General features: G+C 40.5%; 1 protein-coding gene across 1 annotated transcript in view; it reads right to left on the bottom strand.

The window, feature by feature from the left end:
* Positions 1-23301, bottom strand: part of snap91a (synaptosome associated protein 91a) — a 49660-nt gene that overhangs the window by 11663 nt on the left and 14696 nt on the right. Inside the window, exons 2-17 of the mRNA XM_085802783.1 lie at positions 17519-17661; positions 14168-14243; positions 13383-13485; positions 12247-12340; positions 11682-11793; positions 10978-11084; positions 10840-10881; positions 7023-7084; positions 6792-6800; positions 6179-6191; positions 5751-5938; positions 5541-5635; positions 4206-4220; positions 3722-3940; positions 1984-2061; positions 198-482 (exon numbers count right to left, since the gene is read on the bottom strand). Of these exons, the coding sequence (XP_085658909.1) occupies positions 198-482; positions 1984-2061; positions 3722-3940; positions 4206-4220; positions 5541-5635; positions 5751-5938; positions 6179-6191; positions 6792-6800; positions 7023-7084; positions 10840-10881; positions 10978-11084; positions 11682-11793; positions 12247-12340; positions 13383-13485; positions 14168-14243; positions 17519-17661 (1641 nt within the window). The remainder of the gene's footprint in view (positions 1-197; positions 483-1983; positions 2062-3721; positions 3941-4205; positions 4221-5540; positions 5636-5750; positions 5939-6178; positions 6192-6791; positions 6801-7022; positions 7085-10839; positions 10882-10977; positions 11085-11681; positions 11794-12246; positions 12341-13382; positions 13486-14167; positions 14244-17518; positions 17662-23301) is intronic.

Genomic DNA, 23301 nt, shown 5'->3' with positions numbered 1-23301 from the left:
GAAAATAGAAAAAACAAAGCTGAAATGTAGGGTCTGGGCAAGTAGTTATCATTTCCACTACTACTATCATCATCATCATCACTAGCAAGAGCAGCACAGTCATCATCATCATCAAAACCTTCAGCATGTTCATCATCAGAGCATCATAATGCAGGGCAATGCAAGTGAGAGGCATAATGAGAGCGAGAGGACTTTACCACCAAAGATATCTAGAGTCGGAGCGGCTGCAGACTCTGTGGTGGTGGTGTCGGTGGTGGTTGTGGTGGAGGTGGTGGTGGAAGAAGGGGTGGGGGCAGCGGGGACAGCGGGGGCAGCGATGGGGGCAGCGATAGGGGCGACGATGGTCGGCGCCTCACTAGAGGTGGGAGGGGTGATGGTGATGGCGGCGGCGGCGGCAGCGGCCCCCGTGTCGGAGGGCATCATAGCGAACAGGTCCAGCTCTGGAGCAATGTCCGCACTCCCCTCCGTCGTAGCGAAGGGGTCTTCAGGAGGAGCAGCAGGAGGGAGGGGGCATGGTTAGAGAAGAAGGGGAGGGGATGGTGGGTGGATGGGGGAAGGAGGGGATTGTTAAAATAATAATAATAATAATAATAAAAACACTGTAAAAAGCATATTTGAGAGGCGAGACGCCTCTGAAGCTCAGGGTTAGGCACAAAGAAAGTAAACATGCACAGGGTCAGTAAGTCCATGTAAGTGCTGCAGCAGACAGCGGCCGACAAAGCTAATCACTGACTGTGCAGCTGGTAGTGGAGGATAATTATAGGTTGACTATTGGCCTCATGAGAATCATCTCTGTCCCTCGTACATTGTTATGTGACTGTACAAGGCCAGATGTTACTCACTCGCTCAATTCATTCACTTCTAACCTGGTAGCCTATTGTTACATATAGCAAATATCAAATTCAGATTAGTGCATCCAGTACATTAGTAGCCATCATCGGTTCAAACATTGATTCTTGGGTGTTTTTAAGAATGTACAGACACCATTTCTATGTTGTTACTTTACTTTTCCTTATTTTTTTTCATCTGAAATGTTGGAGCTACAGGAGTCACACATAATTTAAGTATTTGTAATTGTACCACTAGAAAGTTAAGATGACCATTAGGAAAATATTTAAATGACATAAATTAAGGGTTAGGGCCCTATAGGAGAATGAGACAGGGCATATTTTAATACTCAATATAAACTGTTTATAAAAGTATGTTAACATGCCACAACCTGAGTGACAGTGACTGACACACGTGCACACACACACAATCAAGCACACACACACACATACAGATATATCACTAATGTGTCGCCTGTTGCGGTTTATACTTTGTAGGAAATTATATTGTGACGTTTAGTCACTATTGTTTTCCTCAAACTGTCCTGCCAATAAAACATCTTTTCACACAGATAAACCCAAGAGATCAAGTGTTGGAGCAGAATGAAATTATTGTAAGAAAGTGTTACATTAGGGTTAGCTGTTTTTAAAATAAAAATCATAATCAGTGAGAAATCATGGACAACACATGGATTGCTCCAGTTATTGTCCTGCTGTATCTCATTGATCAAAGAGAGAAACTGAATGGAGTTATTAAAACAATAGAGGCAAAAGAAGAAAGGCTCAGTGATGATCAGTACAATCATCACCATCAGGGTTAGTGATATCAACACAAAGTTGTATCCATTCCTGGACAACAGTGTTACTGTAGAAACATCTGCACTGTGCTTTTTACTGCAGTATTCACTGGGTGAATATCAGGAGGAAGGGGGTCGTCAGGATGGGGGAGGAAAGGGTCCATGACTGGGGCATTACAGCAGGATTTGGGCTGAGACAGTAGGCCCTCAGGGGCAAATGTTTGTTCTACTGTCTCCTATGGAAGCAGAAGCAGCTTTGGTATAATAAAAGCAACAACAGCTTTCACATTCACACACACATCCATACATTCACAAAGACACACACGCACGCTTGCACATAAAGCTGTTTTGTCACCCACCAGATCCACCAAACGCATCAGCAGCAGGGCCCGCGGCCACGGCAGCAGGACCATCTCCTGGGGAAGGTGCAAACGCATCTAGGGTATTGCAGACGAAAACAGCCGGACCGCAAACACACACACACACACATAAAAAAAAAAACAAGAACACCCGGGCCGACACATCGACAGACACATGGATGTAAAGAATAGAGGATGAGTAAACAGATGAAACGGACAGGAAACAAAAATGAGAGGTCAGCATCAGGAAAAAGCAGAGAATACAAGAAATATGCAGCCCGGTTACCGTGGCGATTGGTCTGATTGAACTGTACCACCACCAGTCAGGTTATGAGTTTTGTGAGGCTGCATAATGCTGCATTCAGTGAGTGCACGGTCTGTGCGGGCTTGTGAAATGAGGAACGTTGTCACAAGTTACTGGCACTCTGTGACAAGAGGGGAAAATGTCAAGTTCAGGGATGAACAGAGGGAAAATCTCTCTTTGACAAAGAAATTCAGTTTTCAGCCAAATATTTGATGCTTCACCAACATCAGGGCTGAGTCTAAAAATAAAAAGGCCGAAATATCATTAAATGAAATCCAGCTACTAATCATCTTGACATATTTATGAAATCATTGGGAAGCCATCAGGGAGGAAATCATTAAGGTTGATGAACAAAAACCAACAAATCCCAAAATTGCGAGTCTTAATAATAGATGAATTACATTGCAGTGGGTTTACTGAGGTGCACACGATTATGATGAAACTCTCTAATGAATATTTAAAACATGTCCGAGCTTTTTCGGTGCAGCTCTGAATAAAAAAAAGGACAGTTATCCACTACAACGGCCCGTAGTTTTGGGATGTGCCAGAAAAGACAAACGTTTTGCTCAGTGTTCAGAGCAAAAACAGGGTGAGTATATTAGTGTGCATGGTAGTAACAAATCAGGATGTAAAAGCATTAGTAAAAGGTGAGAAATAGAAAACTATTACATCTGAGTCACAGCGCTAACCATCAAATATTTGGAAACATATAAACCTCAAACAACCCTGGCTGCTGTTCTCAAGGTTTTTCCAGGATCCTCAGTTACTCTTACGGATAAACAGCTTTTTAAATGATGGTAGACATCAATTTGATCAACGTGAACCAAAACTTAAAATTGAAATATCAGTTATATTCATATATTTTGATGTTTCTTTTCAATACTTTATATTTTTGCTTGTTTGTTTGAGAAAAAGAAAAGGAATGTGTCATAGAGAGCTAAAAATTAAAATCTTCAGTAGAAAAATATATTTTCCATCCAGACGGCTGGAAACACCAGTAACACAGCAGTAATAACTGAATGTTTAGCTTGTGTGACTTGAATGTGATGGTAAAAATCTGCACAAGGCACAAACTGGAGCTATATGGTGCCATCTTCTCATTGAAATGTCATAATATACATAATACTTTTCAGGTTTCTACAAAATTTTCATGTGACATCAAAAAGTGTGAGAATCACAAGGTCAGATTCTCAGCAGTCTTTAGATGTCACAGAAGCCATGCATAATATTACATACATGTGTCATCTGATGTGACAAAGGCCTGTGGACTTTTCTTGTGGTTTTACATGTGATGTAGCCTAGGGAGCGATGGTGAAATCCCAGCTTTTTATATACCAAGTCTATTGGTAAATTACTAAATGGACAGCAGCAGACGAGCAGGCAGGCTGCCATGTTTTTTATCACAGCCTACATCTACCCTCCAACCACACTGACCTCCGAAAAGGTCGATCTCGGCGGCCGAGGTGGTGGCGGGAGCCGAGACGGGCAGAGAGGCTGGTGCAGCCACAGCAGCAGCGGGAGTGGCGGTGGCGGCGGCGGCAGCGGGTGTGGGTGCAGCAGCTGCAGGGGCAGCAGCAGCAGCATCATCATCATCAGCAGACTCTCCCTCGGCCAGGAGAGCTTCAGAGGCTCCATCAGAGGCAGCTGGAGTAGCTATGTAGATAAACCACATAATCCAAATGCCATGACCCAGTCACAACCCCCCCAGAAGAGAGGCACAGGCGGAGAGAGAGGGGAGATAGGAGGAAGAAGGCGGTGTCAAAGAGACTGAAATGTTTTAAAATAGACTTGGTGTGTGGTGAGAGATTACCAGGCAGGATTCAAGTGCTCACGGTTACAATGTGTGTGTCTTCTAAAAAAAAATGACAAGGAATTTCTGGTAGAAAGCTAAATCAGCCAGTAAAAAAAGTCAACTCACCCTCAGCCAAGAGATCTGTAAAGCAGACAGACAGGAAGAGAGACAGGTGAGAATGAATGAATGCAGAGTGAAAGTATAGAAACACTCTAATGAAATGTAGAAATCTTTCATTTGCAAGCTGCCAACATTATAAAGTATGACCAGAAAAAAACACAGATGTACACCAATGGTGAAGCCCAATTGAGTTAAAAGGTCCTTAATGTAATTTCGGTAAAGGAGGGTTAAGGTTGGACTCTGGCCAGGGTCAGTGTATCAGTGGAGATGTGGGGATAAACAGAGGCCATGCCAAAGACCAACTGCAGTTTTATAATGAAAATGCTCTATAATTTAAACCACTGGAGGTTTTTACACAGTCCAGTAAAAACATCAGAGGGCTCCACTTCTTTATTTTACTGTAGAGAATAAACTGTAAGAAACTAAAGCTTTACCATCGGTTTTCAAATTGATTTTCTTCCGACTTCCTACTACCAGGCAGCATTTGGTTTCCATTATTTTTACTGTGGTATTAAATTCACACTGTGCACACACTCTCTGTATGCTTCAGAAAAAAAATGCTCCACAGTAACGTAAAGGGGTCTACTCTGTAGTTAATGGGATGAAACATGCAAAACATTAACATGGTCCATTTGAATGTGATGAATTTAAGTCAATCAAATGTGTTTTTATTTGCTGATCTTTGCTTCTGTAAGTAGATTAAACTTTCAATGTTTTTTCTGTTGGGTTTAACACAGATTAGTTTTTCCATCTTGGACAGATTTACAGTTTCAATTGTATTTAATACATTTTATATTGTAAATAATAAAGATGCAGTGCTTGTTTTGTGTTAATAAGTGGAAATAGGGGTTGAGCCAGTAAAGGAATCAAGATTTTGTTAACTGTACTGAATTATACAAAATCAAAGACCACCTTCTACCAGTCTGGAGCGTTACATTCATTTAAATGCCATTTCGTTTTCCAACTGTGTTTGAAGGTGGTGAGAAAAAAATATAAATCTACGCATCTTCCTTTCTTATCAAGTGTCTGGTCTCTGTCTCCACACACAAACTGGCTGCATGTGGTAAAACAACATAAAATGATGCAACTCTGATCAATGGTTGAAAATCTTTTTTTTTTTTTTTTTTACCTTTTTTAGTCTGAAGGATCCAATGTTTAAATTACAATTAAATTCAACTTTGGCATGCACACAGCTGACAAACCCATAATGCAATGTGAGTGAGCTAATGAAGGTTCATTATATCATATAATGTCATTCATTCCCAACTTCCCATATTTGAATGACTGAATGAACTGTGTGATTTCAGAACCAGCCAATTACTGTGAGCAGGAAGTTCTCACCTCCCCATCCGGTTATGGAGGAAGCCGCTGCAGCGCCCCCCGTTGACGAGGAGGAAATTGGGTCTAGATCCAACAAGAACCCATCATCAAGGGCGCTAAGCACAGAGAGAGAGAGAGAGAGAGAGAGAGAGAGAGGAGGGAGCCCATGTCTACTGTATTATTCATGTAACAGAGTTCAAACACTTTGTCATATTGTTCAGTGACTCTCACTTGCTAGCGGCGGCGGCAGCGGCGGCTGGGGCTGGCGCAGTCGGGGTGACAGAGGGCGGAGGAGGTTTGGCAGGGGGCCCGGGGCGAGCAGGGGGCCCGCCGCCGGGAACAGGAGGCGCGGGCTTGGCTGGTGCAGCAGTGGCAGTAGCAGCAGCAGCAGCCGGTGAGCTGTTGTTGGCTGTCACATCCTATGGCAGAAAAAAAAGACCCGCGTTAATATGACACACAGCACAGTTATGTAAACAGCTTTTTAATGCATCAGTTCACAGTGAATCACTACCTGTAGCAGAAACTGTTATAGGGGTGAACTTAAAAGTCAAACTTGCCATTTATACAAGTTAATGTGAAGATCTAAATAGTAGGCTATATAACAGGTAAAGACTATCATTATAGCCACTACATTATGATTATCATGAAACGTAGCTTACCTTAGTGGGTGACCTGCAAAAACAATCAAAATACATAGGTTAAAAAAAGCTTTACTGTATGATGTACTGGCTCACACATTATGACTGTTTCTGAGATGGGAGGCAAAGTGATTGAGTATCACTTTGGTGTTTACAAGCAGGCAGCATTTCAAAGCAATCCCATTTAGTAAACATCTGCAATTAATGGGTCCATGCTGCACTGTTGAGTAACAGCACCTTGGCCCCAGCTCCAGTTTAATAAGGTTTGTCATTACAAACACAAAGTAAGAGTGTTTTTCAACTGCATGCTTCTAAAATAAAATTAAAAAAAGTCAAAGCTGACCAGAAGATGATGCCACACTATTATCTGAGCAATGACGCAGGGAAACAGCACAACATATGTACGAATAACACTCATACAGAAAACAATGAAACAGTGTGTTTGCTATAGAAGTGCATCTTGAACAAGGCCTTGAGTATTCGACAGTACCAATGTCTGTTGCTTGTTCAGATATCATTCTATAGACTCACTGACAACTGTCAAGTAAATCAAATACTCGAAACAACGAAGTACTAGTAAGGAGGATGGTAAATTAGTATTAAGTCCAATTCCAGTTGATATTAGGATACTTACTTATCCTCTCTGAGTAGGGTAAAGACGGAGGAAATGACATGTTAGAGAAGTAACACTGAATAATAAGGAGATGTCAGCAATTTAACGTTAATTAAAGATCAAACAGGTCCCTGGAAAAGAGATTAGTGAAGCTTTGGCTCTGTGCTATACTTCTGGTAAATAAAAAAAAAAAAAACCCACAACAACAACAACAACAGCCCAGGCTGCAGATACGTATATTTAGCTACTTACGGCTTCTTCCCCTCCAGGGTGTTGAGGTGGGTCTCCAGGGACTCCAGAAGACTTTCCGGGGCCTGCAGAATGACACATAGTGGATACTCTACCAGCTCAAACACAAAGGTACGGTCGGACGACGACAAGAGAAACTTTGATCATGTCCAACAGAGTCACTAAGAGGCTGCATCAGGACACGATCAGAGCTTTTATAAAGATGTGGGGCTTTGATAGATGAAGTTTCTTGCTCTGGGTCTCCTTTCGATTTAAAGAGCAGAATAAAGATGAATAATGAACATCACTTAACAACAGCAGTAAGGGAAGAACCGCATCGACTACATGTCGTCTGTGCTGCTTATTTGCGAGATGGATACTTCAAATAAACCAAACAACCAAAAGTAAGAGGCTCTCTAGTACCATGATTGTTGAAGTGGGTTCTGCCTTCCCTCCACTGATATACTGATAATCATCTTCCTTGTGCAGTTACAGAATAATCTAATGAACAGTGACTCACACAGCTCCAAAGTGAACTGAGCCTCAGCCTGGCACAAGGTTCAGGTGGAGGCACACCACTTCTCTCAGGTGACACGCTCCCTCTTGATCCAAGTGTCCTTATTAGGATTTTAACTAACTGCTCTCCTGGCGTTACTTAACTCTAGATGTCTGCTATAAATGAATTAACATTTAATAAACTTGGTTGCTGAGTATTAATCCCTGCATACTTCCTTTGTGATCCTGTTTACTTACAGTATTTTTTAAAAATCAAATATTCCCTGTTTTAACTGATAACTTTGAAGATTTCACACATGTTTAGACATAAAAGAGCGAATACAATAATTATACAACATTTCTCTGCTATCTTCATGAATGAATCATATTTTGTAAGATGTTGTTAGTATATTTTGTTAGTCATGAAATGAAAATCCAAGAGGGGGATAAAGCAGGATATAAAAACAACTAACAATAATAACACAACAACAGAAAAATAACCCAAAAAAAGGTTTAATCTTCATGCCAGTAGAGAGAACAGAACAGAACAATATTCGAGCCAGCAAACATGCAAAGCTGCGTGCTCAGTCAGGCTAAATGAGACATTATCACCTACCGACATGCAGTAGAAAAAGATCGCACAATAATATCCAGCAGGCTTATTAAAGAGAGGTCAAAGCTAATTCAGCCAATGAAATAAGTCACTAATTCACTTTCCTTTAATTCCCTGCTCCATTTCCTGGATCTACCCTTTTGAAGCTGTCTAGTCTATTATCCCTAAAACTTAAGAGCGACCAGGAAAGCAGTGAGGCTGATAATATTTTGTCTTGGCACTGAGGGGGATGGGTGGACGATTTATCATCCAGGGACTTTAAAGCGTTTTGTCCTCCAAGAACAAAAGAAGGTTGCTCCGGGATCAGCTCTGCTGCCACAGTGATACTTAGACACACACAGAGTTGTAGTTTTCGTTTGAGGACACTGGCATGAAAACCGCTGCACTGTCTCGCTGCGGATGTGACAGGAAACAAGCATGCGTTTGAAAGATTATCTGATATGACTGACAGTGCCTTCAGTGTTGTCTAACTCTACACACAATTCTACAAAAGTGCACATGAGTGATGACATAACAACACAGCTCCTGAGTCAGTCAGATGGTAATATTATTCTTTTTTTTTGTGTGTGCGAGCTGATGTAATACCTCCTGGAAGGGATGGGAGCAGAAATTGGCGGCTGAGAATGAGATTAATCCACTGTAGTTTGAGGGATCTGGGAGATTAATATGGTTTGCTGTCCTGGACACATGAATCGAATTTTATTTATCACTCATTTAAAATCTCATTTTCTAATGGTAGGGCCACTAAGCTCAGCGGCAGTGACGATTAATCAATGATAAACAGTTAATTTATTGCAGAGTAGTATCACTGGTGATACTCGCTGAGATTTATTTGTTGTTTACCTTTTATTTCATTAGGCTAACACTTCTTTTAGTACAATTATCTATATTTTATTTCAATTAAAGTCAATGAGGAACAAATGATTGGTTTTTCAGACATGACAAAACTCCTGAACTTCAACAGTGTCTGAAAACAGTGAGAGAATCAAAATATATCAATAAATAAGTCCAGACACTTCAAACTGAAAGAAATTTATCAGTAAAGAGGCCGAGATGACGAGACTTCGCCACAGGCAGAACAACAGAGCAGAACATTGCTGCCAGACATATTACATTTTGAGAAACCTTGTCAGGAGAAGCTCTTACTACTCACTTTCTCACTATACATTTTAAATGCCAGTGATGGAGGTTTCAGTATCTGTTGTCATTTCTTCTTTACCAGAATGTATAATTAAGTGAATCGCTAAAGTAAAATACAAAAGGTTGACATTTGGGAAAAGGCTTCAGAGAGAGCTGTCCGCCTGTATGGTTAAAGTTAAGAAACAGGAAGCAATGGGCTACAATATTTGTTTAAAATTAGGCTTTTTTTTCTTCTCCTGATTAAACAAACAACATTAGCACGCTAATTAGTGAGTCTCAGAGGAGCTATTTAAGGAGGACTTCAGACAAAGTCAAGATAGCAGCTTCCCCATTTGCAGTCTTAAAGTCAGCTAAGATAAGCTAAGATAAACTAAGCTAAAATAAAATAAGATGAGCTCAGATAAGCTAAGGGCTGCTTGCCCTTGTATTATATTTAGAGTATAAACAAAAATATTGTGTCTCAGTTACCTCTCAACAAGAAAACCAGTATGCATACTTGCAGAAATGTAGAATACCATCAGCATAGCAGCACAACACAACTCAGGTAGTAATCCTTGACTCAAGCATGAATTTACGAAACCCAGCTTGACACAAATGTATAAATTTGACCTCTTCTGAACAGCCAACATCCAATCTCCATTTCCAAATACTCTACCACAACAGTGCGATACATTATAACAAGTTTAGTGTAGCACAGTTTGGATTTGTTTTATACCATTGGCTATACATGGACCTGACAAACCTGAGTTTGATCAGACAGCATTACAGCATGCTTTTCATGCAAATCGTCCATACTGTGAAAGGTTAACCTCAACTGAAGAGTCTCCACAACAGGACATAGTATAGTTAATTCAGGGACCAACGGGAGAAATCAGCTTTCTCTTTAACTTGTCATGGAGACTCTGCAGCACAGTCCCAGGATAACAGCCTGCTATTCTTTTATATGGTTGTTGAACTAAAACTATGTTTAGCTCAAGAGTTTAAGCAGCAAAAAAAACAGCCACCTGATCAGCAGCATTGCTCAGCATTTCACAGTTTATCCAATCAGCTCTTCCAGTCACATCATCCCACTTCATCACAGCGCCTGATGTCTGTCTGCTGCTGGGTGTGCACTCGCTGTGCAGTGTGCTTCAAGTCTGTGCACTCAAAGAGAGCTCATATGTTGACCTGCCCTATATGCTTTTTTGCTCCCCAAAGCTAGCTCTGTGCACTACTCAACTACTCACACTCTCAGCCTGAATGATCAATCTGCATCTCTGGAAGTGAAAAGAAAAAAGGGGGGGCACAGGGGCCGTGAATCACCACAGAACCACAGCTCATTAGCTGCATGGAGGCTGGAAGTGCACGTGGGGTACAGTCACCTCTTTAAACGAGACACACAGTGTAGATGTCTGTGAACGTCTGATTATGATCAAGGGATAAAAAATCATGGTGAACACAGCAGAAGAAAAATTAGATGGCAGCCTTAGACATTCACATGACATGCAGTGTAAATGGGGGAAAAAATACAGTACTGACATGCTAAGTTAGTATTTAGTCTAAAAATAACTTCACAGATCCAACAGTAAGAGATGAGGTAAAGAAAAGTCTTACCTGAGTCAGTTCAGGGATGTCGTTTTTGTCTATTCCCACTTGCTGTAGGTGGATACAGTGACATGTTAATAGAGTAGTTAATAAACAGAACAATATATATCTGATATGCAGTGATATAACATGTGGATTGAGGACTACCTCAGCAATTTTGAAGAACTCAGACACCCGAGTCATTCGTGTCAGGAATCTCTTGTAGATCTCCAGCCCGTCTTTACACTGGCTTCTCTTCATCTGAAAAAATTTTTCTAGACAAGGAAAATTGTAAAATGTGACTCCTCATTCTCATAAATAACACTTAAAATTAAATGGCGTATCAAAAATAAATTGATCCTTGTAACAAGAAACGTAGCATGCAAAAAAAAAATCCTAAAATATCTGATTTGTCTGTGCCAAAAAACATCCACTGTCCAAAAGCTATTAATATCACATCACTGTGTTAAACCATCGCGCTGGGTGACATGCTCCCTCTTAAAACTGTGAACCTTAACACTGGAGTTTATAATGAGATGATCCCACATATTCACCAGTGCACCAAATACACGACTTAAAATAATTCCCAACACATGCACTATTTATTCCTGTAACTGTAACTTTTGCTAAAAGCTGCAGTTCTCAGCATTGACTATTTGTGACCCATGGGTTCGTCCTGTCTGTACTGTGGGAACAGATGTCTTGGTATTGTCAGGGTAAAAAAAAGTTTTTAAAGCTTGTTGAAAATATAAAATATAGATATATACCGTATAATAAACACTATAATAACCCAGCCTCATCCTTTCAGACAACCTAACTTTCATTCATTGATTTTGAAGCTCACATGCAGCTCTTTACTTTAGAGTCTTTACCTAACAGGTTGATGATGCCGTCATTGTAGCAAGCATATAACTTGATCAGATCTTTGAAGAGTAGAAGAAAGCAGGCGTTTATCACTCCGTTGTTCAGCTCCTGTGCATGTACCTGTGGACGCAGGTAAAAGCCAAGAGGCACAATGTAGTTAGGAATCATAAAGAGTCATTAAATGTAACAGAAAATAACTTTTAAGTCACAAATGTGGAGGCAGTAAAAGAATAATACTTGAAAAAAAAAAAAGTAATATGTCTCTGTTTATGTGCTCTCACTGGTATATCAGCCTCACTCTGCTATTGAAGGTAAACCAACCAGAACTTTATATTGCACATTAAGGAATAAGGGGGTTGAAATCTACTGCACTGTTTACAGAGAAACTACACATTATTAACACCAGCACTCAGGGAGTGGGCCCATGTGTGAAAGGAGCTGTGACTACATGTCATCATACATTCTGCCACGACATTAAGCGGCGTTAAACGCGACTGGCAGTTGTGTTCATCCCTCAGCAAATTCAGTAACCTTGCAGAGCGACTTTGTTCCCTATTAGCGAGTGTCACTCACTTCAAAATCGAGCAGTGCGTCGATCTGGCTCTGCAGGGTGGGCATTCCTTTCAACAGCTTCTCCACTGTCATGGTCCTCATCACTCCATCAGCTCTGAGGCGAGAGAAGAAAGCAGAAAGAGAATATGTGAGTATGTGAAACATTTTAGACCTCCTAAAGGGTCTAGAAACTAGGGCTGGGCCAAAATAATCGATTTTTATATTATTAATCGCAATTTTTTTCTGGCGATTTTTTATTTTTTTTATTTTTTTTTAAAATTTAAACTTTTATTTATTTTATTCATTTTTTTTTTTTTTGGGACGACCAATCTTTATTGTACGATCATGTATTCTGTGCCATTACACTCGACAAAGTCAAACCGGCCTGTTGTGTTCATTTGTTCACAGATATCTATGTGAACAAACGAACACAACAGACAAACTGATGTGATGTGTGTATTGTTTTTTGTAAATATGACTTATGATGTATTATCAAGTGTTTGGTTCAACCTGCTCTTGTTTAAGGAAAGAAAATCACAATAATTGAAATATAAAATCGCAATACTTGTTTAATCAGAATCGCAATTTAAATCGAATCGGGACCCAAAAATCGTTAGAGAATCGAATCGGCACAAAAGCATATCGGCCCAGCCCTACTAGAAACCACAGAAATGAATCCAGTGCTGAGACAAAGTCAGACTCATATACTGTCTGTCAGCACATGGATACCTATGCATGCACCTGTCACACATGTAACATCCATCAACGTGTCTAATCTCTATTCTTTAGCCTGCGTCTGTATTTTCAGTGCCTTGAGGGACCTTGTGTCTGCCAGCTAAACAGAGCTGTCCACCCTGTTTGCATGAGCAATGGCCCACTCTGTATTCATCTCTGCACTCAGTAGACGCCAGTAACGCCATACACTTGGCTAAATGCCACGCTGGAGGTAACCAAGTTCATACCACTCACAAAAACAACCTCTGTGGGATGTATGTCATTCTGATGGATATGGAGGGCAAGTAAGCAGCAGGCAGCGCTCTAGCCTCGGATAAATTAACACACAAAATATCTAGCAATATAAAAAAAAAGGAAAATCAATAATAGTGCTGAAACAGTCATAGAAGAAGGGCAGTGCCATGAGAAATGAAAACCAATACCCTTTCTTGACTCGGCCAAAGTCGAAAGACATCTGTCTGTAGGCGAAGGCCTTCTCGTTGAGATAGCGGCTGTAGCGTCTGATAAATGTGGACATGTCATAGCCTGAGGAAGACAAACACATGGAAACACATGCACAGTAGGATGGTATTATTATGATATTATTCACATGACTACATGGTTAAAAAGATAAAACAAACATTGAGTCAAGAAAAATGTCATAAATAAAACTCCTCGCACACAAAATCTTTGATAAAGTAAATACTGCATTCATTTCATTCTTAAAAGGAAGAGTTCAACAAATAAATATTCTTATATAACACTCAGATGCTAAATTATTTCCTGGTCAGGTAAGAGAAGCTTGTCATTCTTCTCATTCCTCTTATCTGTACATTAAATATGAGGTTAAAACCAGGAGATGATTAGGACTGGAAGCAGATGACTAGCATTTTGTGTTTCTTGATTTTAATATAATGGAAAATCTCTCAAAAATGGATTGTTCAGCTCTCTCAGCTCTGCGGACATTTGACCCAGTGTTTATCACTGTGGGAAGCTGCACTGATTTCCATGGAGATGGGTTTAATTGAGGGGAACAGGGGTTAGGAACAGGGGTTGCAAGGAAGAGTGGTCACGTTGGTTTTAACATTCAAGCTTGTTCTGCTGTTGTCTGAACTGTTTAACGATTAAAATGCACATGTTAGAGAGAGCAAACTAGAGTGGCCTACATAAATAAATTGATAAAAGAATTAGCAAATGGAGGGTGTCTGTAGATCTGTATATTACGCACCGTGGGAGCCAGTTTTGTCCAGGAAGTTGCTGAGGTTGAACAAGGTGTTTCTAGACGCCAGAAACTGCACGAACCTCTGCAGGAAAAGAGGAAACACACAGGGTTTAGTTCTCTGCAAAGCCCTAAATGAAACACAGATGAGATAAAATAGTTAGCATTCTCAATTAAAACTTTTTTCTGTGGCGAGTAGCTGTGCAATACAGATGAGCTCTGCAGTTATCCCTGCCCCTGAAATTGTGATGCTGTACGTGCAGTAGACTCCTGCATAGTTTATTGTTCTTAATAATATAGCCTACTGTTTAGAAGAGGAGTAGCCTGAGTGCACCATATTTTTTTCTATATTTAATCTTAGTGGTCAAATTAAGGTAATAAGGCAATCAAATTTTTTTTAATTTTTTTTAATTTCTAGATTTGGCAAGTTTTTGCCAAGAGTTAGTAATGTTGAAGCAAAAAAGTCAGTTATCTTAGTACTGTATAGCTTAGCTTTGCATATACAATAAAAACAGGGGGAAACAACTACTCTTACTCAAATTGAGCTTAGAGGTCTTGGTCCACTTTATTTGCCTTTGAAAATAAACAGTCTCACTCCAGTCTCCATGCTGTTCCCAGTCTGTATGCTAAGCTAAGCTAAGTTAGGCTAACTAGCTGCTGGCTACAAGAATTTTGTCAACTGTCAGCAGAAACGCCAATAATCATATTTCACAAAATGTTCAGGCCTGTCTTTAAACATCACTCTGCTATAACTACATCCCTGTAGTCATACCTTATTATATTTTCATTAGATTTTTTTCATAATTATCAAAGGCGTGCAGCGGGGATAATATAAAGAGAAGACTTGTTTGATGTTGGCAGCTTCCCTCAAAGGAGATGTTCAGCACTTTCAGCACAAAATGTGAAACTGCCTATAGAAGATAATGCAATTAATATAAGAGGTGTAATTCTGTACTTGTCTTTTTTTTTCTTTAATGATTAGATCCAGTTTAAAGGAGCCATGCTACAGCTTTCATAAGCGGGAGGTGTGAATATGAATTAGACACATGGGGGGCACCAGGAAATAGAGCATAATAAAGACAAATAGGCTCCCTCTCTGCAGCCCTGCAAGTAAAAAGCTTACTCCAGTGACAGTGACACACATGGACATAAAACACACACCCCCACACACACATACACTGCTCATGCTTATTTTCAATTACACAAAGCAGAGCACCATAAATTGAGGAGAGGTTAAGATTGAAAATGTCCTCCCAGTGAGCCACACGTGACCTCCTCCTCCCCTCCTCCAACTCCTCTCACCCTCGCTCCACGTTGAATCAGTACTCAATTTATCATCGCCTGGGACACTGCCTGGTTAATGGCAAACATACACACACACACAAAAGGTACATACTGTATAACACAGGCTGTATTACCTCGTCAAACACAATATCATAGTTCACCTACAGCAGTATCCCTTTGAGCTTTTGTTTCCACATCACAGTTATATATATATAAAAAAAACAATAATTGTGTGCGTGTCGATAAAGAGTATCCCATTGTGGCCCAAAGCAACATAAGTACACTTGCCCTTTTGACCCGATACGTGATGTAATGACTACAAAGGTTAATGCTATTATCTCCATGTACTTAAATCTCTTCCAGGTCTGCTTTCTGTCCAATGCATGCTAGCATAGACAACCCACACAGGGAATAAGGAATAGTGAGACGAAGGTACAGAAAGGGAATGAATAACTAAATGAGATTATGGTTTGATTGCACTGCTTCTCTCATGTCGTTTATTCTCCTTTACTCTGACCCTCTCTCTTGTTTTGCTGTATCAATATCAATATCTCTCTCTCTCTTTCTCTCTCTGGCCTTTGTGTCATCTACAGCCCAGTGGCAGCTGGGGCTTTTTGATGGGCAGTAAAACAGCATCTGTTTATCTCTCCAAAGTTATCCCTTGTTGCCCATTCAGAGCCTTTGTTTTTCTTCAGCTGTCAGGACATAAACTGGGTCAGGAGGTCAGGACCAGAAAACAGAAGGCCAGTCCCTTTATCCAGCCCATGGAGGCTTTGTCGAGCCATATTTAGTTCAAAGTACAGCACAAAAGTGAAACTTGGATGGTATTTTACCTAAATGTCTGACATCCACAACCAGCAGAGCAGAGACACATCTAAAGTGAATTAATAACACTTATTTACAAACTATAAATACAGTATGGATAACCATTAGCAACAGCATCCTGCCACCAAATGCATTTTGTCCAAACAGTTGCCTTTTTTCCCATTCAGCACACACGGTAAAATGTTAGCCTTTACTAGAGTCATGTTCCTGTCCACCTGCAGAATTTAAGTCAAGTATTTACTCTGTCCATTCTCCTCTCTCTCTCGTTCTCTCCTCCCAGCACTTAGCTCTCACTCGCCCAACACCAACCCCCTGTGGAGCTGCTGTTATGAGAGTGAGAGTGAGAGTGCTGCTGTGTTATGTTCACCAACTAGCCACTAACACTGTCAGTCTGCCATTTGGTGCTGGACTGTAGCACCTCTTGTTGGATTTCTCCTAAATGCTGTATCGACCTGAGGAGGAGAGATTTTTTTGTCATTAAACTGCAACAGCGTTCACATGGTTATTTGGACCATCCATCCAGCCATCATCAACGAGGCTGGTGCCAATCTCGGCTGACATAGGGAGAGGGTGAACATACAGAGGCAAACAAAGCAAAATACATCCACATTCTCACCTACAGGCAGTTTAGAGTCAATTTAGAAACTCCAATCCACCTATTACGGATGTGTTTGGACTGTGGGAGGAAGCTGGAGAACCAGGAGAGATGGCAAACAAGTATAAGGACAGCATGCAAACTCTCCCCAGAACCTGTGGCTACAAGATTGAAACATTTATTCTAGGTTGTTAGATAGTATATCACCTGTCCTAAAAGACATTGTAGCTAAACACTGTCATCAGGTGTGGTTTTTACACAACTGTTGCAAAGTTTGACTGTGATATTAGTATCCTGAGAAGTTACTTCCACTCGTTTACACTTTTAACATGGTTGAATGAACAAAGATCAAAACTGCAGCTTGCATTTACATGCATGGAAGGTTATCTGTGCTCCTGCGTTTTTGAGCAGGTATGTGTGTGTGTGTGTGTGTGTGTGTGTCTACTTTAACTCTTGTGTGGAAAGTCGTACACACACATGTCCTTGTCCAGCACTGCCCTACTTTATATTATATATAGATTCCCACCACAGCCAGTCTCCTGCTGTCATGACTGGGGGCTGCAGTTGCTTGGTGCCAGGGTGGAGTGTGTGTAGCTCAGGGAAAGATCATATATAGACTTGGGTTGTGTACGTTTAAGCCTATGCTATAATCTCACCTCGTTGCCATGCACCATGAGGTGGTGTGTGGTGATGAGGGCTTTGAAAACCACCACCCAGCTGGCGTTGCCGGCCCTCTCCATCAGCGTGTCGGCCATCTGGGGCACGTTGACGTTGGTCTCCTGGGTGGCCTGGATCAGGTCTGACAAGCACAGAGAAGAGAAGGAGCAGGAGGTCAGACCATGATATTAAGAGGGGAGAGACTCAGCGCAGGTACAGACTGTGCAGAAAGACTTTTGTTCCACAACGGCAGGGATGAAGAGGACAGATGGGTTATAGATGACAAAGAGAAGTGTAATAGAGTAAATGTGTTAAAGTGAAACTGAGATGAGCTTTGCTGTTTTTAAAAGACACAATCTCTCACATCCTGGTTTTCGCTCATGAAAATGTTTTCTTGAGCAAACTGAAAGATGTACTTTTACTTGTGCTAAGTTAATCAACCCTTTTTTAAGACGTGTAGTATAGTAGAAATGTGCTCAGTCTCATTTCACAATATCTCCCTCCAGTGACAAATCGTTTTACCAATACTCTATAGTGCTTTACTGGGAGCTGGTGGGAGTAAAAGATGAGCAAGATAAAAACTGAACATACAGTACTGTCTGTATGTGTCTGTCTCAAAGCAACGATTTTTATTAAGTAGAAGACTAATCTGTGCAAACAAAAAGAGATAGTTTTTATCGACAGAGTTGCCTCTGGAAGCTGCCATGTTCCATCTTAATGTTTTCACATGAGTACTTCACGTCATGCTACAGTACCATTGCTTGGTATGAGTCAGACTGGCTGCTGCTACTTTGTTCATCTCTGCAGCCGCTCATTAATACCAGCACCGGCAGAGGAAGAGTGGAATATTCCACAGCAGAGAGAGAAACAGGCAGAGAAGACATGATTGCAATGAGAATCAGATTTCCGGCCTTTAGAGACCAGAGTCAACCTCACAGACAGAGCACACACTAAGGTTTGAAGAGACTGGCCTCTTGGTTAACATACTTATGCCAATCGACTATTTATTTACCCAAGTAGATGATTCTCGTTTACATGCAATTTGATTCTAATGAATGAAAAAAGGCCTGCAAAGGGATTACAAAAAATCACCTTGTCCAGATGGTCATGATATACAGTATTTGATATCCCAGCCATTCCCAATAATTGATATAGCAAAGTTGCCTAAGCACTGTGGTTTTATGATTATAATTCACTTTACTTGAAAACAGCTGACAACACATCAGTGGCAAGACTTGCTACATTATTATTATTATTATATTTTAATTACCAATAGATCTAATTATAGACTATGTAATGTAGCCTACACACATGGCCATTTGTAGCCATGTGTATAACTGCCACAGAGTCGTGGAGGAGCAGAGGGCATCATCTACCTATATATATATATATATATATATTTTTTTTTTTTTAACCTTTATTTAACCAGGCGAGATCAATTAAGAACATGTTCTTATTTACAATGATGGCCTGACAAGAGGCATAAGCTTCTTGATGGGGGGGAGGGGAGGGGGGGGGCTGTGAGGGAGAAAAGATAGGTTAAAAGACAATAGCAAATATACACAACAATACAAACATTTAGCAGAAACAATATAGGAACTATATAGGAAATCTGTGCCCCAAAAAATGTCCATTCTCATGAGTTCATCTCCTTTTGTGTGTTTGAAGAATAACACACAAAGTCCGAGGCTCAGCAGACCAGTTAGCGACCAGCATGTCAATACATCAGGCCATTTGTACCTCAAGAGGAGGTGGAAACCAAACCAGAGCTTCTGGGAATGTATGAATGTTTGGAGGCCATACACAACAAACTACAAATCAATTCTAATGTCCAAACTACATACGCATGTGTTTGCTAACATAATATGTGATTATTGTCAACATGTCAGCTTTAGACAGCTTTTTCTGCTGCCTCTAGGTGGGCAAAAAACATTTGTTGCCACTCTTGATTAGATATTTTTTAAGATTATCTAATTTCCCCGCAATATTATGAACCTGTCATATCTCCAGTAGAAAACACTGTTTAACTTCAATAGTGTTAGCTAACACTGCAATGCGTTGTTTATGCCAAAGTGTTAGCACTTAGCACAATGCTGCTAAGTAATTCAGAGCAGCCTGCACTGTGTCTGTCGGATACCAGTGGAGTCTTAGTAAAGAACATCATCCATACAGTGGCAGATAGCAGAGCTGTCCTGGAGACAAACTTCAGGGCAAGTCTTCAGAGACAGCGAGAGGAATACAATAAGCAGGTGTGTGCACAGAGTGATGGACGGAGGAGGAGAGAAAACCTGACCGTCGTCATTTTAAAAGCCTTGATTCAGCAGAACAGGATGGAGCAAAGCAACTACTATTGAGCCCTGTGATTCATTAATAGTGTCATATCCATGTCTGCACATTTACTGCCAGCAGCGAGGCAGCTGAGAGGTGTCTATTGAATTTTCCTCCCTGTCTTAATATAGACTAAATGCCAGCAAAGCTCACACACGGAGCAATCAGCCACATGCTATCAAGGCATGAAGTAATGAGTGATGGGGTGGCGGAGTTTGGAAACTGAAAAGTTACAAGATATTGAAGGAAGTGAATATTTTCAACAACCTGACAACACTTTAAAGTGGTTACAGATTGTTTTTTTTGTGCAGGATAAAAAATATGCAAAAACTCACTGAATCATATCTCTCATCTTGTTAATTTAATCTATATAGGAAGTGAAGTGAAATATACCAATTTACACTTCTACAGGAGGTCACTGTATGTGTGCCAGACCTGAATATTCCATAGCTGTGACTAGCTGGAGTCGTGTTATCCCTGTGAGGCAACAAGCAGAGGATAAAATACCCACAGACATCATTCTGGTGATTTATAGTAAATACTGACAAACCAATGCTGAAAACTGCAGGTGTTGGATTCAGAAAATCACATTGTGTTTCTTATGAATTGTTTTTGTGCAGCTGCAAAAACAGGGAAGCATTTTCCCTCAAAACCTGAACTACCTTCATCACCATTACATGCAGTGCTACCATTTTGATATGGGTTTTCAAAACCACATTACAGAGCTCCAGAGACATGGTGAAAAGCAATACAAGACTTGATTGGTATAAAATCAACGTGCGGCCATATTTACGGATGGATTCTTTTTCCAGGAGTAATTTAGTGGCTTGAGACTCATCAACATATTTCAGAGTTGTTTCACTCCTATTATTTAGTTTTTGAGTGTAACACTTCTTAATCTCATTTTTATTCAGATATAAACTTAGTCCATTAAGATTGTTCAGCTTTTCTTTAACCACTTTCATCCAAACGAGGACCTTTTTCAGTTCATCAAATGCTGACTTTTAAGTCATTATTTGGACTCCAAAATGGTTACCATTTAAAACAACCCACTCTTCAATCTCTGTGTAATTAAAGTGTTGACTGCAATTACACGGTCGCAGTCTTGTTTTGCACTGACATTGCAATGAGAAACGTAAGTGTTAGATAACAATTTCTAGTGCCGTCGTCTGTGGGTTATCTACAGGAAATTATTTTTGGAAGTTTAAAGTTTAATTCAATTTAAAAATGTAATACTGTTACCATTAATAAATTCAAATGCCCGGTAGCAAGAGTGGGAACAAACGCGAATGGATGAATAATGATGTGAAAATGTGTTCAAGGTCACTTTGCTTTGACTGCCATGCTACTAGTCTGCTGGCTCATTTGCTGCCTCTATCATGCTTTTCATCGTGCGGTGATGATTGCTATGCATGTCCTCTTCTGTAGTAAGGCAGTCGACACACACACACACACACACACACAAATACAAACACACGCTTAAAATACACACACGTATATGCACACAGAATGTGAAGGATAATCCCTACAGGGCTGATGAGTCAGCAGCCTGCATCATCCTACGCTTTTCATCTCTCCATCTCTTGTCTGTCGCTCTGTGCGTCTCACTCTCTGTCTCTGTATGTTTCACTCTGAAGGGACGGTGCTTTAACTGTGAGACAAAATGTAAAGCCAACACCATCTCATGTATTTATGAGTGGCTGCCTCAAATTTACTGTGAATTGTGACGCCTACTAATAACGGTAAGATTATCAACAAAATTTAACTGATATGCAACAGATCTGAGCTGTAACAGAAGATAATTTATTCATCTTTTTCTTCCATGATTTGCTCCCAGGTGTTCGCTGCTTCAGCACTGCAGTAGATGTCTCTTCTCTCTGAGCCATTGCTGCTGTGCCGCTCAACAACTACTACAACAAGTATTATGAATCATATTGATAAAATCTTTCATAAACTACGGAATCCCCGATGTGTCCAAAGGTGAGCTGACATTAGCTTGTTTGAAAGTGTGTTAGATTAGACTTGGGAATTATTTCCACAGGCAGCAGAGCAGCAGAATCTCAATCATGTACAAAGGGAGGGGCCGAAAGAGAGAAGCAGAGAGTCTCAGTTGTGATTGAGATGCTGAACAACAATTCAGCAGGAACTCCTGACTCACCGCCCCCCCCAAAACCATCCTCCTCAATTATTCATGTGTGTGCGTAAGAAAGAGAGAGTGAGAGTGAGGGAGAGACAGAGACAGAGGTGGCCTTGAGGAGTGCTAATACACACCCACACACATACACACCCACACATATTAATTGCTTAAATCCCTATTCTTTTTAAGGTAAAATGCAACACACAGCAAAGTGAATCATTTTTGCACTGCAACACCTTCTGTCACAGTGATGTAGACAAACCACACACCTACGCATCTATGAGAAAACAAAGTGTCAATTTCAAAAGTGTATTCAAACATTTTAGGTCTCCATTTCAATAATGCGGAGAGACTCATTTGTGTAAAATTGCCTCGATCAGTCAATCATAATGTAGGCAGAGAGATATTCTGACATTTAGATCCTCGTTTGAGACAGACAGATCCATTGCTTTCTGAGCCAGAAAGCAATGGATCCTACAGTTCCCATAATGCGACTCAGTAGAGGAACAGCCAGCTTGGCAACGCCCCGGGCAGTTTTATCAGTTTATCTTAATGAATGGAGAGAGTCATAACTTCACTTTTAATGGTTTCCATCCAGGAGATAAAAAAAAATCTGCACTTACAGAATGTCAAATCTGATTTTAAAAATAATAAAATAAAATAAATGATAAATAAATAAAGCAGATGATTGTCCTATCGAGGTATAGGGGAGGGACAAGGATCATGTAATACCCACTCTCCATGGTAAATGCTCACATGTTTAAAACTACATAGCTGAACACTAACCATGGTGATATTACCAGGATTATTTCACTTTAATGAGTTCCTCCAGGGATTTCACAGGCTGATCTGTAGCCTACTGTCTGCCAAGGGTTAAGTGTGACACTAATGGAGAGTCAAGATGACGAGACAAGATCACTGACATCCACATATGAATTATATTGTAGTCAGTAATAGTATTACTATGTACATTATAGTATATTCTTCGTAAAACTGCTCTAGCATCCCAGTACCTGGTCCAATCCAGTGACAGCACACAGCAGCATGCCCTTCACTTAAAGCCTGGGGATTTTTTTTTAGATGTTACACAAGGTCATTAATGGCATGGGGATTACATAGCCCCTACAATATTCTACTATATCATACAGTGTACACATGCTTTAGCAACAGAACATTCACAATCGTCCACACGCACATCTGCTCTTTTTTTTATTACAGCAACAGCACCTGAGCTGCCATTGTGCAGCGTAGCGAGCAAAACCAGTGGTGTAACATGTCCACATCCTCTCTAGCTACAGCCTGTGTGACCACTTGTTA

This window comes from Trachurus japonicus, chromosome 16 (assembly GCF_045865225.1).
Source record: "Trachurus japonicus isolate A0001 chromosome 16, Traja_1.0".
Taxonomy (NCBI): domain Eukaryota; kingdom Metazoa; phylum Chordata; class Actinopteri; order Carangiformes; family Carangidae; genus Trachurus; species Trachurus japonicus.
Note: the sequence above shows the minus strand (reverse complement) of the source record. Positions and strands in the feature narration are given on the sequence as shown.